Source organism: Bubalus bubalis, chromosome 18 (genome assembly GCF_019923935.1).
Source record: "Bubalus bubalis isolate 160015118507 breed Murrah chromosome 18, NDDB_SH_1, whole genome shotgun sequence".
Taxonomy (NCBI): Eukaryota; Metazoa; Chordata; class Mammalia; order Artiodactyla; family Bovidae; genus Bubalus; species Bubalus bubalis.
Genome location: NC_059174.1, coordinates 21,344,529 through 21,361,496, shown reverse-complemented (window position 1 = coordinate 21,361,496; position 16,968 = coordinate 21,344,529). Strand labels below are relative to the sequence as shown.

General features: G+C 32.8%; 1 protein-coding gene across 13 annotated transcripts in view; it reads right to left on the bottom strand.

Annotated features, from left to right (window-relative positions):
* The window catches only part of CHD9 (chromodomain helicase DNA binding protein 9), a 226,957-nt gene that overhangs the window by 56,357 nt on the left and 153,632 nt on the right, over positions 1 to 16,968 (bottom strand). For all 13 annotated transcript variants that reach the window (XM_006076474.4, XM_025268656.3, XM_025268665.3 and 10 more), the window contains 9 exons: positions 16,670 to 16,738; positions 16,532 to 16,587; positions 15,763 to 15,880; positions 12,296 to 12,382; positions 11,928 to 12,065; positions 8,889 to 9,010; positions 5,472 to 5,715; positions 1,512 to 1,688; positions 20 to 163 (listed from right to left, as the gene is read on the bottom strand). In XM_006076474.4, coding sequence (XP_006076536.4) covers positions 20 to 163; positions 1,512 to 1,688; positions 5,472 to 5,715; positions 8,889 to 9,010; positions 11,928 to 12,065; positions 12,296 to 12,382; positions 15,763 to 15,880; positions 16,532 to 16,587; positions 16,670 to 16,738 — 1,155 coding nt within the window. The remainder of the gene's footprint in view (positions 1 to 19; positions 164 to 1,511; positions 1,689 to 5,471; positions 5,716 to 8,888; positions 9,011 to 11,927; positions 12,066 to 12,295; positions 12,383 to 15,762; positions 15,881 to 16,531; positions 16,588 to 16,669; positions 16,739 to 16,968) is intronic.

Genomic DNA, 16,968 nt, shown 5'->3' with positions numbered 1-16,968 from the left:
ACAAAGACTAATAGGATACCTGTTCCTCTGTTTTCAGATCCCCAAATTCTTGCATAAACGTTGATTCAGAAGGAAACCTTAGGGGCTCCAGAAAGTGAAGAAGACTGAATAGTTCTTCAACTGTATTTTGGAGAGGTGTGCCCGTCAAAAGCACCTTGTGTTCCTATATAAAGAAAGAATAACATGCCAATATCATATACTATCAAGTCCATGTCAATCACCATTGTGCTAAGACGATATGAAAGTTGACATAGATTATCAAATGTTTCCATGTTTTTGAAAAGCAAACATTTTTCTGACCATAATTCAAGAATCAACTCAAAATATATCTCCACCCACTCATCTTCATTAATTGACTGCATTATTCTCATAATAGCTTACTTTGTCTGCTATTAATTTTTACCTATTGGTTTTAAAAGAAAAATAGTAAATAATTAAAAGTTTATTTTTAGGTTTTTATTCAAGGAAACAGACAAATTCTTGAGGGGTACTTAGCCATTCTTGGTATGGTAATTAGTATACAAAACAATGCTCATTCTTTACAATTTAGCAGATCATCACTTGACTTCTTACAAACGAACAAGTTCTTACATCACTAAAGTAACAATTCAACAATGTGAAAGGCTGACTGGAATATTTCTGAGCTAGAAATGCATTACAAATTAAACATAATAGTAACAAAAGGAAATAAAAATATTTTAGTGATAATAGTATAAAGTATTTAAAATCTGATTTGAAAATACCTCTAAATTCTTAAGCAAAATATTTCTATATGTATCTGCATGTCTACATAAGTATTTGAGGTTAGTAAATAGTCTAGACTGATATATACCAATCTGTAAATACTGGAGTAAGGAGTGGAGAGTACGAGTGGGCATGGATGAAGACTATGAAGGAGCACTTTACTGTTTTACTTCATGTAGTTCTGTACTTTATGTAGTTCTTTTACTTTATGTAGTTCTGTGCAAATGTACTTGAGTCATTTGTTCAAGTGCTCGCGTACTAATTATGTGATGCTAATTAAATCGAAATGTTAAAAAACACAAAATACTTTGATTTGAAAGCAAACACATTAATAAGATGACTTTCAAAAATCCCATTAACTATAATAAATACATGCTAATTGTGCAGAAACTTTATTCCTCTATGATAAAATGATCTGAATAATATTTTAACTTTGGTGAAAGGGCTTTTTATTGAGGAATTTAGCCTTAAAACTTGTACTTTTATTTCTTTTCAATAGGACACTCTCCAAAGGTTTTCCTCTCTTTTTAAATTACAAAATTACTAAAGCTTTTAAGAGAAAAGTGCTAAAAAATTTAAGTCTTAGAAAACAGATGAGATTTTTTTCCCCTTACTAATTAAAGCAAAATAATCTTAATTATCAGATAGAAATTAGAAATCCATATTTTAAAATTAAAAAAAAAAAAAAGGAATAAGTTTTTGGCACTAGCTCTTTTTACTATGTAGCTAAGAAATGGAAGTCATTAAAATGACCTTAAGTCACTTACCAGATTCATGAGTTTCAGACCTTCTAGAAGTTTACAGTTTTTATTTTTTAACCTATGTGCTTCATCAATAATTACACATCGCCATTCAATTGCATTAAGCTCTCCACAGCCTCCAAGAATCATTTCAAAAGTGGTGATGATGGCTTGGAATCTGTAAGCTCCTCGAACAATACGCCCCTAGAAATTTATTACCAAATGTAGTAATTTGCTAGAATGTCTTGATCATAATTTTTAATTCCTATCAACCAGCATACGAATCACTTAATGACATTTGCTATAAAACTGTTTTCCATAGAAATTTTTATATATGCAGAGATACTCCCTTAAAATGAGGAACCTTAGCATTAAAACTATTAGATTGTAGTTTTCAAGAATGTTGTCAAAAATTTTGCCAAAACAATGATACAATTAATTATATCCAAAAAAGAATTCCTTGATAAGACATTTGATAATTTTTAAGAATCTTATTAACAATGTTAAGTCAAAAAAGAAATGCTTATTATAAAATCTAGCCAAATAAATTTCAGTGTTTATGTTTATTATTTATATCCATGACTCCACACATATAATGGCAAAGAAGTAGTAAATATAAAAACTGGCCACTCATGTCATTTAGTTAGCAAGTATTTATTGGGTGTTTATGTGCCAGACTCTGTTCTGGCTGCACGAGATAGAGCAGTAAACAAGACAGACAAAACTAATTATCCAAATGGAACTTACGTTCCAATTACTCAAATATAGAACATAGCCATTAAGGAAAAAAGAAATCCCAAAATTAAAAAAAAAAATCAAAGAAATTATGTTAGAAAGTAATAAAGGTCACAGACTCAAATAACACAGGGATGTGTATGGGAAGTACAGGCTTGGAGGTGACCATTCCAACTCTATTTACAATGGCTGGGAGGCTATCACTAAGAAGTGACATTTGAGCCAAGTCCTGAAGATCAGGGAGGAAAGCATGTTGATATCTAGAGATCTGGACCAGGAAGCATTCTTGGTAGAAACAGAGAATGTGAATGCCATAACATGGGAATGTCTTTGGCAGTATTCAAATATTAGCAAGAAATCCAGTGAGACTAAAATCCAATGAATGGACGGGATGAGGCTGTATAGGGTCTTGAAAGCTGTGGTGAGGACTCTTGGCTTTTACTTTGAGCAAGAAGCTATTAGAGGGTTTTGAGACAAGAAGTATCATGATTTGACATATTTTAAAAGAATTCCTTGGCTGTTGTGGTAAAAAATAGTCTGAAAAAGGCCAAGGACAGGATCATAGAAACCAGTTAAGAGGCTGTTGTAGTAATTCAAACAAGAGATCATCAATGGAGGCCATGAGATTTGGAGGCCTCCATCATCAATGGAGGCCAGTTCTGGATTTAATTTGAAGGTGGAACCAACAGGATTTACTAACGGATAGGAATGGAGTGAGTTTAAGAGAGGATTCAAGTTTTGACTAAACTTTTGGGATCAAACAACTAGAAGCTGGGGTTGCCATTTACTACCATGAGGAAATGCAGGATTTCAGTTTTGGACATGTTATGTTTGAGATGTCTATTAGATATTCAAGTGGAGTAATTGAGTAGGCGTTTGCATATGACCCGAATTTAGGAAAGAGGTTAGAATTGGTGATATAGATTTGGGAGTTTCCGGCAGTACAGATGGTAATTAAGTTGTGTGACCGAATGAAATCTCTGATGGAATGAGTATGGATATAAAAAGTAGAAGACTGAGCCCTGGGTCACCCCCAAGTTTAGTTAAGACAAGAAGGAATCACTTAAAGGGGGTTTCAAAAGGAAAGTGATATAGGAACAGAATAAAGTCCTAGATTCCAAGTGAAGACAATGTTTAAATGGCATTGAAAACTATAAACTATTAGGAGAAATGAAGGGCTAAGAAAATCATGTGATCTGATTTAGATTTTAAAATTCCTATCAACTTAAATTACAGTAATTTTAGAACAATTTATATTGATTGCATACACTGGCCATTAAGCTGAACAATAACTCCAGTAGAATATTAGAATAGGTACAAAATATAAGTCTATACAGCTCTAAAAACCTGGGATATGATGCATTCAGTTTCAGTGATACTGTTTAAAAACAAAGGTTCTTGAGTCTGACTTGGGTTTATTAATACCAGTTTTGCTCTATGATTTTAGGGAAAACAGTATCACTTCTTTTTACTTCAGCTTCCTCATTTGTAAATGAGGAAGATATCACCTATTTACAAGTTAGCTATTACAAAGATTACATGAAATACTACATGTAAACTGTTTAGCATAATGCATGGCACATGGTAAATACTCAATAAATGTGTGTAGATATTAGTGTTATTATCTATTACTTTTTCCAGTGCAATTCAGAAAATTACAGCATAATTTTGCCATTTCTGTGATTTCATATTATTTAATAATTTGGAAAAAAGCAGAAGTTAAATGTTCATTTAATTAAAAAAATATATATATTTGAAAGAGTTTAATCTGAAAGTTATTTCTATATTTAAAGTATAGATCTATTTATCTCGTTACATGAGACATCCTTAACTCTTCAAATTTTAAACCCTTCACACAATATTCTAGAATGTATAACATTTACCATAAAATATAATTTAATACATACTATTCAGTTTATAACACATCAGGAATCTTTCAGCTTTCTGGCTATCACATTTATACCAAACTCATGAAATACATATTAAATCTTAAACTTCTAATATTTTAAAAATACCTTTAAAAAGCTAGAGTAAATGGTTTTAATGATATCATACAGCTCTAAAATTCTACAAATGTCCAACTAAGAATAATAAAACACTATGGAAGGAAATTGAACAACTTAAGTTGTCATAGGCTCCAAAAATGCAAAGTTGATGATTTTCAGTAGAACTGATTACAGACATGCCTAATTTCACAGAAATCTAATTGTTTCAAACATTAAAGTAGAAGAAAGTTAATTTTACTGATATTCAGCCTTAACTAAATAGAAAATCAGTTATAATTGGTAGGCAAAAGTAAAAGGCTATGCACTTTATCTTACCTTAACCTATACCATATCTCATGACCTGGCCATATAATGATCCTTATAAAATGTTAAGAATCAGTAAAAGAAAATAAAATATTAAGGTACTTATTGAGGCAGAGTGCCATAATCTTTTCTAATGAAACAACACAATTTTGTGTGAAATGTGTTTTAGTTAACTATGTTTCTTATTTCTTAGTAAAAGTTTCACCTAGGAAGAGTCAAACTACTACTCAAAACTGCAACTTGGCATTTCATGTTTTCTAAACTTAACCTTCTGCTAGGAAATTCTTTCATATAATGTCATCTCAATTTTATGATCTGTATATTTTGCAGAAAAAGAGGTATCCCTTCCTAAAGAGTAAGTGGTCAAAGTAAAATGGAAAATATTCCTCTAGAATATGGAGGAGGAGAAAACCATCAAAGCAAAGGAAGAAAGACACAGAGGTATGTGTGTACCAGTGTACAAAACAACCCCAAATGTCTAACATCAAAACTCACTGAACACACAAGACAACCTACGGTTTCACCCAATGGGCATTCAGACCCATGGTGGTCAGTGAAGAAGTACATTTTTTAAATGGAGGGAAAAAACAGGAAGATGATCAAAGAGACAGTTATTATTTTTAAAATAAATTTAATGTGTATTTAAAACAATTAATAAAACAATTATTCTAGCTAAAAAATTAAGTATAAAATCAAATTTGTATGTTTGTATAAATCAGCATACTTCCTTCCAGTAAATTACAGTGTGAACTTGCCTACTTTTGTCATTTCTTTCTTCAGCTACTAAAATTTATTGTAAAATAAATATGATGAATAAAGAGATCAAACTAAGATCTAAGTAGGCAATTAAAATCTATCACAAATTTGAAAGTAATTAATACGTAATGCTTATCTTTTTAAAATCTGACCTTTCAAACAACAAACAAAATCACCAATAACACACCTGTGAGTCCCTGAAGTACATCTCATATTGCTGTATCATTTGTCTGCTAATCAGGCTCCCATGATAAACCACAACATTAATATCAGTCCACGTACGAAATTCTCTCTCCCAGTTTGCAATAGTAGAAAGTGGAGCAATAATCAGGAAAGGTCCTCTTATACCAGTCAGAAGGATTTCGTAGAGGAATGTAATTGATTGAATGGTTTTGCCAAGACCCATTTCATCTGCTAAAATGCAGTTTCGTCTGAAATAAACAAATATATTACCCATGTATATTTTGGGTTTTCTGTATACTACAATGTTTTAAAAGATAAATATAAAAAAAGCAGAGAGATCAGGTTAAAATACTTGCATTTATAAAAACGTGAAAGTTTCTGAAGTGCAGATTTGGTTAAAGATTATAATTTTATTATAGTATTGCAAAGGGAAAACTATAGATTTTTTTGTAGCTCCAAAATAAAGATACCACCTGTTAGATACTTGAGTTTTTAAAAGAACAAAATGGCAAGAACAAAGCAAACTAAATGTTATTTATTCAGGAAACATTTATTAAATGCCTTCTTATCTCAGGGATATATATATATATATATATATATATATATATATATATATAAAAAACATGTTCTCTGCCTTCCAGGGGCTTGCATCTATTAGAAAAGCAGACATAAATAAATAATCATGCAACGTGCTATCACAGAAGCACAAATTAAGAACTGGTTTTCAATTCTGGCTGTGTACTGGAACAGCCTAAGAAACAATTACCCACGGCCTTCTCCTTTACATTCTGATTCAATGTGCAAAGTAGGATAAAAGCAACTGAAATTTCTAAAATAAGCCGCACAGATGATTGTGATATATGGCCAATTAAGAATCATCAGTGTTAAGTTCATTATGGAAGCTCAGGTGAGTAAGTATGTAACTGCATCTAGAAAGGCTGAGAGAAGTTAAGACTGCCTTCAAAGAGGAGGTCAGTAATGAGCAGGGTTTTGCCAGAGGGCAGAACAAAGGGGTACAAGTGTCAAGAATACGATTAACTGGGAGGCAACAAGTAGTTTAATATGGTTTTGAGGGAATGGTAAAGGAAGAGATATTACCAAGATAAGCAGGGGTCATAAAGGTTATGGACATCATTTTATTGAGACTGGGAGTCATTGAACATTGTTAAAGAAACCTGATGAGATTAGGTTTGTACTTGAAGCTGACTCTGGTGCCACGGGAATACTAGAAGGTGAGGTGACTTGAAGTTGGAACAGTAATTAGGAAAGTACCAAAATAATAGAGCAAAGAATAGTGGACCTGTGGACTAAGGTAGGAGAGATCAAGAGAAAACTGATTCTAAAGTTAAATACATGTTAGAACGATCTGGACTTAATGATCAATCAGATATATGGAGTGTAGGATGACAGTCAGATTTAAATTTGGGTGACTAAGTAAGTTGTATTATTCTTAACCAAGATGTAAAATGTGGAAGAATAAGTCTGATATGGACGAAACAGGAAATAATAAGGTTAACTGTGAATTTGTTGTGTTTAAAATATCACTGAGATAGACATTAAGGAAGCAAGAAGCAAACAAATATGGGCTTGAATTAACGCCTTAGAGATGTTACTGATAAGTGAAGACACAGGGGGCGGTATAAAGTTTGGCTTAGGCAGAACAAACATGTAATATAAGAAGACAGCACATTGGGAAAGAAAAAGAACCAACACTGAATGGGTAGGCAGAGGAAGAAGAACCAGGAAAGACTATTGAAAGGAATAGTAACAGACGTACTGGAGAGCTGGGAGGGTTAACGCTATGGAAGCTGTTGGAAGTGAGAATGGGAGAAAAGTTTAAAAAAGGTCTAGAACTACTATCCAATGCAGCAGAGACAGCAATTTAAGGCTGAAAAAACACTGTGGATTAGAAAATTAAGAGTTTCAGAGATGATACAGAATTAAAATCCAAACGACAGGTTTAAGGAGAATTGGAGATAAGAAAACAGGAAGAGTTCATGATGACTATACTTCCTGGACCTCTACCTTGGAAGGTACAAAGAGGGATCAAGGTAGCTAGAAGGAAAAACAGAGCTGAGAGAAGATTAATCCTTTCCTTTAAATTTTTATATATAGGTTAAACCCAAATTTGTTCACAGACTGAAGGGATGGCATTAGTCTTAATGGGATAGTTTGAAGATACAACAGAGAAGGCTGATAAGTGATTGAAGTGAGGTTCTGAAGACTAGATGAGATGCCTGTCACGAGCTGCGGTTGTAGCATCAATCTTGGTTCTGGGGAGGCACCATTTAACTTCTGAAAGGAGGACAGAGGCATGAATGGCTAAGGATGAAGATACATTTTTAGGCCTGGGTGTGAGAGGGCAGGCAACAATCTCAATGAATTCAACTACTGGTTCTAGACTTTTCTAAGAAGCAGTCATATATAGTGAGTGAAGGGGGTAGGGTTCTGATAAAGTGCTTTAGGAAAATGGTATAAGTTTAAAACAAGCAACTGAGAAAGGGTACTGATAAGAGAAGACAATTAAAATTTTGTTGACTATTTTACCAGGAAGATTCTCTTGGGAAAAATGATAACACTTAGAAAATATAAACAAGGGGGAAGAGCACTGTGTGGGATAACAGATCCCCTTAACTCCATCTGATGGAGTTGATGGAGGCACCATTGCCATGGACTCATGACTCACTGTTACTTAGTGAAACAGAAGAATCATGTGACAAGTAAAAACACAGAAAAATGATTCTGAATAAGTGTCATAAAATTTTGCTACCATTACTAGTAATAGTACCTTCATTTGCTCTTTTATATACATAATCAGACTTTTTTTTATCAATCAAGATACCATTTTTTACTTCTTTAGCAATTAATTTTCCATCTCACTAAAAAAAGGTGACATAATATTCCAAAAAGCTTTGTAAACAGTTTGGAAAATTAATAATAAGTGGTAATAAGGGGTAATTCATTACTAGGTCTTATATTTTGTATTCTATTCCTTAGCAATTACTGAAAATCTGCTTCCTTGAAGATGTACATTACAGACTTATTTAACTTTTTAGATGAAACTGCTCACACCTTAGTAACTAGATTCAATTACTGGCAGACAGTAGTGTAAGTTGAAAAACATTTGATAACATAGTTGATGTTTGATGATGTTAAGAAAGCTATCTCAAATTTGATTAAGAATCAATATATCAACTTTCTTCTATTCTGATTGCTACATACTTAAGGGAAGCAACTGTAGTCAAAATTCTAAATTATAATGTACATTATCTTCCAGAGATAACCACAATTTTTCTTTCAATAATGAAGACTCCATGATAGTAATAATGTAGGAACATTAGTATCAATTTTACTTAATGTATTTTGGAACACATTTTTAAAACACACATAAAATATTTTTTTATTAATACATACTACATACCTATTGTACCAATTGAATAAGAGCCAGTTGAGTCCTTCCAGTTGGTATTCCCTGAGTTGATTGCCATTTTTATAATCCCTGGATTGATCTATTTTTTTCCAAATATTAGGAGGAGGACGATCCTTTGTAGAAAAACAAATGAATGATGTATTTCAGACTTTTAGATTTTCCATACATCTCATACATGGTAAAAGCACTGTTTTTAAAATAATCACAGAAGGGTAACATATATGGCATTATGATGAAATTTTACAAACATCTAAGGACCAAATAAGTTTTACATAAACTCTTCTTGAAAACTGAAGAGGAAGGCATAGTCTCAACTCTTTCTGTGAAACTCTGATATTGAAATTAGACAAAGGAATTACAAGAAATCTAGAGACCAATATCCTGCATAAACAAAGATAAAAAATTAGTAACAAAATTTTAGCAAATGGAATCTAATAACATATAAAAGGGGTAATACAGCAAGACCAAGTGGGGTTTTTCCCAGGTATGGAAGATGGATTAAATTTGAAAATTAATCAGTGTTGATCAGGCTAAAAAAACCTATGATAATCTCAGATCGATGTAAAAAAGGGGATTAGAAAACTTCAGCATTTATTCCTAATAAATAAACTCTAATTAAATTTTGAATAGAGGGAAATTTCCTCAACTTAATAAGATGCATCTATGAAAAAGCCACCTATCATATGTCCTGGTTAAAAAATGAATACATTCTCCCTAAAATCAGAAAAGGCAAGGATGTCCACTCTCATCACTTCTATTCAACACTGTACTATAGGTTGTAATAGGAGTAATCAAGCAAGAAAAAGAAATAAAAGTCATTAAGATGAAAAAGGAAGAAGTGAAACTTTATTAATTTCCAGAAGACATGATTTGACTATACAGAAAATCCTGTGTAATCTAGAAAAAACTAAGAAGTGATTTTACCAACACTGCATAAGATCAGTATACAGAAAATTGTATTCTACATTGTAGAAACAACTATAAATAAATTTTAAAAGTACTATCTTACAATAGAACCGAAATATGAAATATGCAGGGTTTACTAAAAAAAAAAAAAAAAAAATTTCTTAAATAGTAGCCAATGAACTTTAAAACAATTTCCACATTAAATAACGTTCTCCAATAATTTTCCTTTCAGTAATCCAATCACTATTTCCTTAGTTTAGGAACAAATTTCATTTGTTCAAAAACACGTTTATATGTTGTTTCATTTAATAATAATAGACTGGCAAAAAGAAAAAAATCACTTACCTCCTATATTACTTGACTTCGATAAACTAGCACTTTTGTCAAATTGATTTTACTTTAACTGAAGGGATTAATTCTGTTGGCTACATTACCAAAGACTACAAATATATCTAAGGCAGTGGCTCTTCCCACCATGTGGGAAAGACTTTTAACACCTGGGGTCCACTCAGAGATATTCTGATTCTGGAGCCAGGATACAGAAACTAGGCACCTCTAATTTTCGAAAAGTTCCAAAATGGTACTGATAAGCACCTCTGACAGACAACCACTAACTAAGAAAACAGCTTACTTAATAAGGCTAAAGATCAGGTTACCACTGAAATATGGACCCCACTCCAAAAAGAAAATTTTTCCTCTTCATAATATCCTTTAGACTGCTCCTCCCTGAATTAATTAATACTTTCCTTTCCTGGCTCAAGAAAAGGCACTTGGAAGACAAAAGGAATAGAGGTGAGCTGCTATTCTCTTGATAATAAGCTATGGGTATTATTGAAAGACAGATTAAGAAGACCAGAAAATAAAATGACAACCAGAAAAAAAATTGTTATAAAAACAATATGGTCTCTTCCATGGAACAATTAACTTTCTTCTTTTATATTACATCTCCACATTTTTCATAACAGCTTTCCTTAATTCTGATTCTAATTGAAAAGTAATCTCTTCTAGTCTTTTCATATACCAAATTCCTCTTTAGTGAAGAAATTTCTATGACCAAATTACATTTAAAAGAGGACTGGCCAAAATATTTAATTAAAATCATAGTATATTTCTTTGTGAATTTCTTTTGGTTGGTTCTGCAAACTGGATTCACATGTTAACAATCCTATGCTTTAAGTAAAAAAAAAATGTAATTATTAAAATAACACAACTTGCCATATAACCTTCTAGAATTCTGTAGTCTTTGTACTAGAAAAATCAATAACTGATTCAGTTTTTCTTTTTAAAGCAAGGAGAGACAAGGATGAATCAATAAGAAACCAGTGTACTTAATCTACGTGGATCTTTAGTAATATTCTATTCAAACGGTTTTTCTAAAAATAAAGCTACTATGGAAGTAGAAGAGCTATTCAGTTATAAATAAATAACTGGTTTACAGAAAGCAAGGGAAAGATGGGTATATTAAAGATTTTTCTTTGACAGAGAATTAATAACACTGCTTAGAGCTGAAACTGATACCTTTGACATTTTTATAAATAACCTGAGTAAATTCAAGATTAAGCAGAAGTATTTGAAACTTTTCTGGAGGGAAAATTTAAAAGGAAATACTTATCAAAAAATTTTTAAATATTTTTTTAATTTATTTGGCTCCACCAGGTCTTAGCCGCAGCAGCATGTGGGATCATTTTTGTTGTTGTAGTCATTGCAGCATGCGGGATCTTAGTTTCCGAACAAGGGATTGAACCCAGGCCCCTGAATGCCCCCTTCATTGGGAGCATGGTGTCTTAGCCATTGAACTACCAGGGAAGTCCCTTCTTATCAAAAATTTTATATGCACATATGTTCTGACCAAACAATTATATTAATACTTTTGATTTCACTTATAAAGGGTTCCATGTTTCAATGTAGCACTGTTTGGAATAGAAAAAACCTGGAGTATCCACTAATAGAGGAATAGTTAAATTAACATATATACAATACTATGTAGTAATTTTATTTACTATGTAGTCATTTTAAAAATACAGTATTAATTGCATACCAGACTAAATTCAAAATTCAAAAATCACACTACACCTCTTGATTAAGGAAATGCTAAGATTTTATGATGATAAGGCAAATTCTTACCAAATGTCTTGGGTCAGGCCTTGAAGCTTGCAATTGCTCAAACTCTTCTATTTTTGCAAGATCTACATCTTCTTTTAGTTCCCAAGTACTATCTTCATACGGTAATGAGCACCACTTTACTAAATAGTAAATAACAGGCTGTAAAAGAAAGTTTTTTTCACTTTATTAATTTGAAAAAGAATAGTAAGAAACAGTTTAAACTGAGAATCCCCAGAAAAAATTTAAATATATTAATCTTTACTGGTAAAGACTTATGAAACTTTGTTTAGCGTTTTTAGATCATTACCTCTAAAAAAGTAATGTTTTAATACCTGGAAGGTTTTAGATTTTTCTTACTTACTCAAAAATAATTTCTAACAAATATTTACCTCGCCAGTATCTTTATCTTCACAAAAAGAGACTTCTAACACTCTGTCTACTTCAACGTAGTCTGGGTTAAATGGTTCTTCTTCCATCTAAAATTAAAAGTAACTTAATTGATATTTGACAAAGAAGTAGAAAAATAAAAGCGAAATTAAGACAAACTTATTACTAGCTATTCACTATAGAACAAACACTTTAGTTTGACTGTAACTGAATTTCAAAAAATGGAATACTTCCATTTTAATTTCTAAAAGATTTCTATGATTTGTCTGTACTATGAATCACCAAGTTATGTATTAAAAAAAACTCAAGTAAAAAGCACTAAAAAAAATGAGGCACCTCAGACAAGTAAGTTACTCTAGAAGGTATATCCTTTAAAATTTCCTAGTTGGAAAAGAGGCTTTCCTTTATCTTCTTGTGCTACTTTCCTCAGTAGTAACCAGATCCAAGAGTTGAAGACCAATCACCTGACCTGAAGGGTCCTCTCTCATTTGTATCAAACACTATCTGGTGCTGGTTCTTGTGCTCAAGACCCCCTTACCTAACTAAATGCAAACTGTCTGAGCGACCTCACACTCAACTGCATTCATTTACACCTCAACCTGTACTTCTGCCTGTAGTTTCTAACTGGGCTAATGGCCAACACAGCACCAACTTTAGGCCACACTCTACTCCCAGTTGGAGAAGGCAATGGCACCCCACTCCAGTGCTCTTGCCTGGAAAATCCCATGGGTGGAGGAGCCTGGGAGGCTGCAGTCCATGGGGTCGCGAAGAGTCGGACACAACTGAGTGACTTCACTTTGACTTTTCACTTTCATGCATTGGAGAAGGAAATGGCGACCCACTCCAGTGTTCTTGCCTGGAGAATCCCAGGGACGGGGGAGCCTGGTGGGCTGCCGTCTATGGGGTTGCACAGAGTCGGACACGACTGAAGTGACTTAGCAGCAGCAGCAGCTACTCCCAGTTACACAAGCCAACAACGGAGAAGTCGTCTTAGATTCTTTCTCTTCTTTCATCTCCCACCTCCCTTAACTCATTGATTCACACAGATTCTAATTTTGTTTATAACTTAAATTGGTTCCTCCTTCCTCATTCTCACTGCCTCATGTCTTCTTACTTGGATCTTTATAAATCTTACATATTGTTCCCTTGCTTCAAATTCTTTACTGACTCTCCCCTATTTGGGAACCAAGCCCACATTTGTTTCTGGGGAATAAACAGGCTGCTTGACACAGCCATACCCGATATTATGCTTCAAAAGTACAAAACCACATGCTTTTCAAATTCCATGTTCTGTCACACCTTCATGTTTTTATACTTATTTTTCTCTCTTCTGAATAGATCGCTGTTCCTTCTCTCATCTGCTTGCTAATTCTTAATCATGCCTGAAAGCCTTACTTCCAAAGCCCAGCTCAGTTATCTTTGCTGCATCTCTTCCTGTTTAACCTCTAAATGTTACAGTACTCCATGGCTCTGCCTTTAGTTCTCATTATCTTAATCCATTCCTGATCAATACTATCATCTCCATGTACAAGACACACTTGGTAATAAAAGAGCACTACCCAACACCAGAATGGTAAAAAAGTACTCTATAAGAAAATCTGCATAGCTCCAGTTTATCTTGTACCTGAGGCACATTAAAAAAATTAACCTTCATGAAAAATTAAAAGATTATTAGTTAAGCACTTCTAAAACCTTTGCTCACTGTGTGTGCTCAGTCACTAGGTCGTGTCTGTGGGCTGCAGCCCACCAGGCTCCTCTGCCCAAGGGTTCCCAGGCAAGAATATTGGGATGGCTACCATTTCCTTCTCCAGGGGATCATTTCGACCCAGGGATCGAGCCCGCATCTTCTGCATCTCCTGTACTGGCAGGCAGATTCTTTACCACTGAGCCACCTGGTAAGCCCCATTAGCTCAATAAGAGATTTACCAGAGTGAGGAAGAGAGAAATTTTTGAGGACCTCCCAGCATCCATAAGTTGATAGGTCATTTCAGTCAACAAATTTTTGAAGTAGACTTTACAATTACAAAGAAATAAAAATAGCTTCATGGTGGAAAAATCTGCCATAAGATATTAACATAATCTAGTGATTAAAGTTAACACTACCAATAATTGGGTAAATAGGTATCATATACCTCCTGACATGATTCACTGAGAATGCTGCTGCATCATTTCTGTAATGTTCATTTAAAAAAATGCATGACCTGAAGCTGAGGCAGCATCAAGACAACCCCAAACTGAGGGACACACTATAGAATAAACCACCTAAATTCTTTAAAAAGAAAGAAGTCCAAGGGATGGAAAACAAAAAAATACCGATTAAAGGAGACATGCCAACTAAATGTATTATGCACTGCAGAACTAGACTTTGGATCAGAATTAGCATAAACATACTTTAAAAAAATTTTTTCTATAAAAATACTAGTGGAACAATTAGTGAAATATGAATTCAGGTCTAACAGATGAGATAATATTACCATGTCTGTGTTAATTGTACTATTATTATGGGAAAATGCTTCTAGAAAATACTGAAATTGAGAATTATCAAATGGTTTAGAAAAAAAATTATGTACATGGGAGAGAGAGGTAGAAAGAGGGAGAGAAGTGCACAGAGACAGAAGAATTAATGTGAATGATAAAGCAAATATGGTAAAATGTTAACATATAGGGAATCTAGTTAAAATATATGTGGGAAAATCCAGTACTAACATTTTCAAATAAAAAGTTAAAATAATTAGATGAATCTAAAACTTCTCTAAAAAAGTCTATTAAAAGAAAAATTAAAAAGTTTAGAGCAGGAAAGGATATCTGACTTTTTAAAAAGGCCTGGAAAAGTTAATGAATTTTTCCAATGATGTTCTGTTCATGCATACACAAAGCTGATACAGAAAATATGCAGTATCTCATATACTGAAAAATCTTCTTTTTCATTTATTTGTTATGTCACCATTACTTGAATAAGTTTGCTGATAAAATACTTTAAGATATTAATATACTCACATTCAACTCTAAAAGGTATTGAAATAAATGTTAACTTTAAAATACAGGAGATAGCTACCATTCTGATTTATTAGTGTTCCTGTTTTAGCTACTTTCCAAGCTAAATTTAGGGCTTCCCTGGTGGTCCAGACAGTAAAGTCTCTGTCTACAATGCGGCGACCCAGGTTCGATCCCTGGGTTGGGAAGATCCTCTGGAGAAGGAAATGGCAACCCATTCCAGTACTCTTGCCTGGAAAATCCCATGGACGGAGGAGAAGCGTGGTAGGCTACAGTCTATGGGGTCGCAAAGAGTTGGACACAACTGAACTACTTCACTCACAAGCTAAATTTAGGGGGGGAAATATGTAGATATCATTTATAGTCAAATATCAAAAGTAGAAGCCTAAGAATTAAAATGAACAATACTTAAGTTTTTGATACATAATACGACATGTCTTTAGAGTTCAACACAGAATAGTCTTTTTCTTCTTACGTCTGCAAAAAAATGTGCTCTTTGTGCTTGTCTCAATTTGAATCGTTTGATTTTCTGCTGGATCCTTTTATCTTTCAGAAGCTGCTGTTCTGTGGCCCATTCACAGTGAAGATAAGAGCTAAAATGTTATAAAAGTAGTATATTAGAATGATATAGAAAATTATGTTTTGTTTTTAGATTTATTTTTAATCATGGCCTCTAAAAATATTATCTTCAACTTTCCAAATAGGCTGTTCATCATTTCATTTAATGTCAACAGACTCTCATACAATTTCTAAAATAAAGCCACTGTGATCACTACATAAAATGGTAAACTGAATCATAAGGATAACAAAGATGTTACTTTTCATTCATTTCTTCATTATAACAGTTTTGTCATGACCAGAAAGCAAACTTGTTTTGAAAGCAATGTAATTTTATTTAAAATACTTTCTTTCACCAAAGCATAAGAAAAAGTTGAACAAAATCTGAAAAGTTTAACAGTATAATATGATGGAAAATGTCTATTATTTCCAAAAGCATCAGTTATAAATATTCCTGCATTTTGATGTTAGTCAGTAGTTTTTTTGGGGAAAAAATCTACTCAATTTTAACAGGAAAAGTTTTCATAGTCTATTCACTTTTTAATGATTTTTAAGTTCATGCAATAACAAATAAAATATTTAAAAATACCGATAAAAGAAAAATAAGAATTTAACTTAATATATTCAAAATATTAATTCATATTGAAATAATATCTTTCTTTTTTTTTTCCAACTCAAATACTTACTAATTCTTGTATTTTACAAAAAATTCTTCTGTATCAATCATCACTCCAGGTGATATCTAAGAAAAAGATTCAATAATTATGAGTTTTACAATCAGGCCATGGAATATAAAGTACAGAATGTAATGTATCACTACCTACTTCCTTTTTTATAGTTCTAGAAGATAGTATCTTGTCCACAATTGCAGCATCTTCTTCACTTGGATTCTCCTATGTGAAGGAGGAGAAAAAGTATGATGATACATTCTGAAAACATTTCAGTTGCCACTCTGTATGTCTATAAATATACTAAAATCCAACAAACACTTATTTAACATGTCAGGGATCATGTTAAATGTTAGAAATACAAAATGAAAAAAATCACTTGTTGTTACTGTCCTCATCATCACTGGCATCACCATCATAGTAAACATATTGGGCTTTTTAATCTCTTATGCATT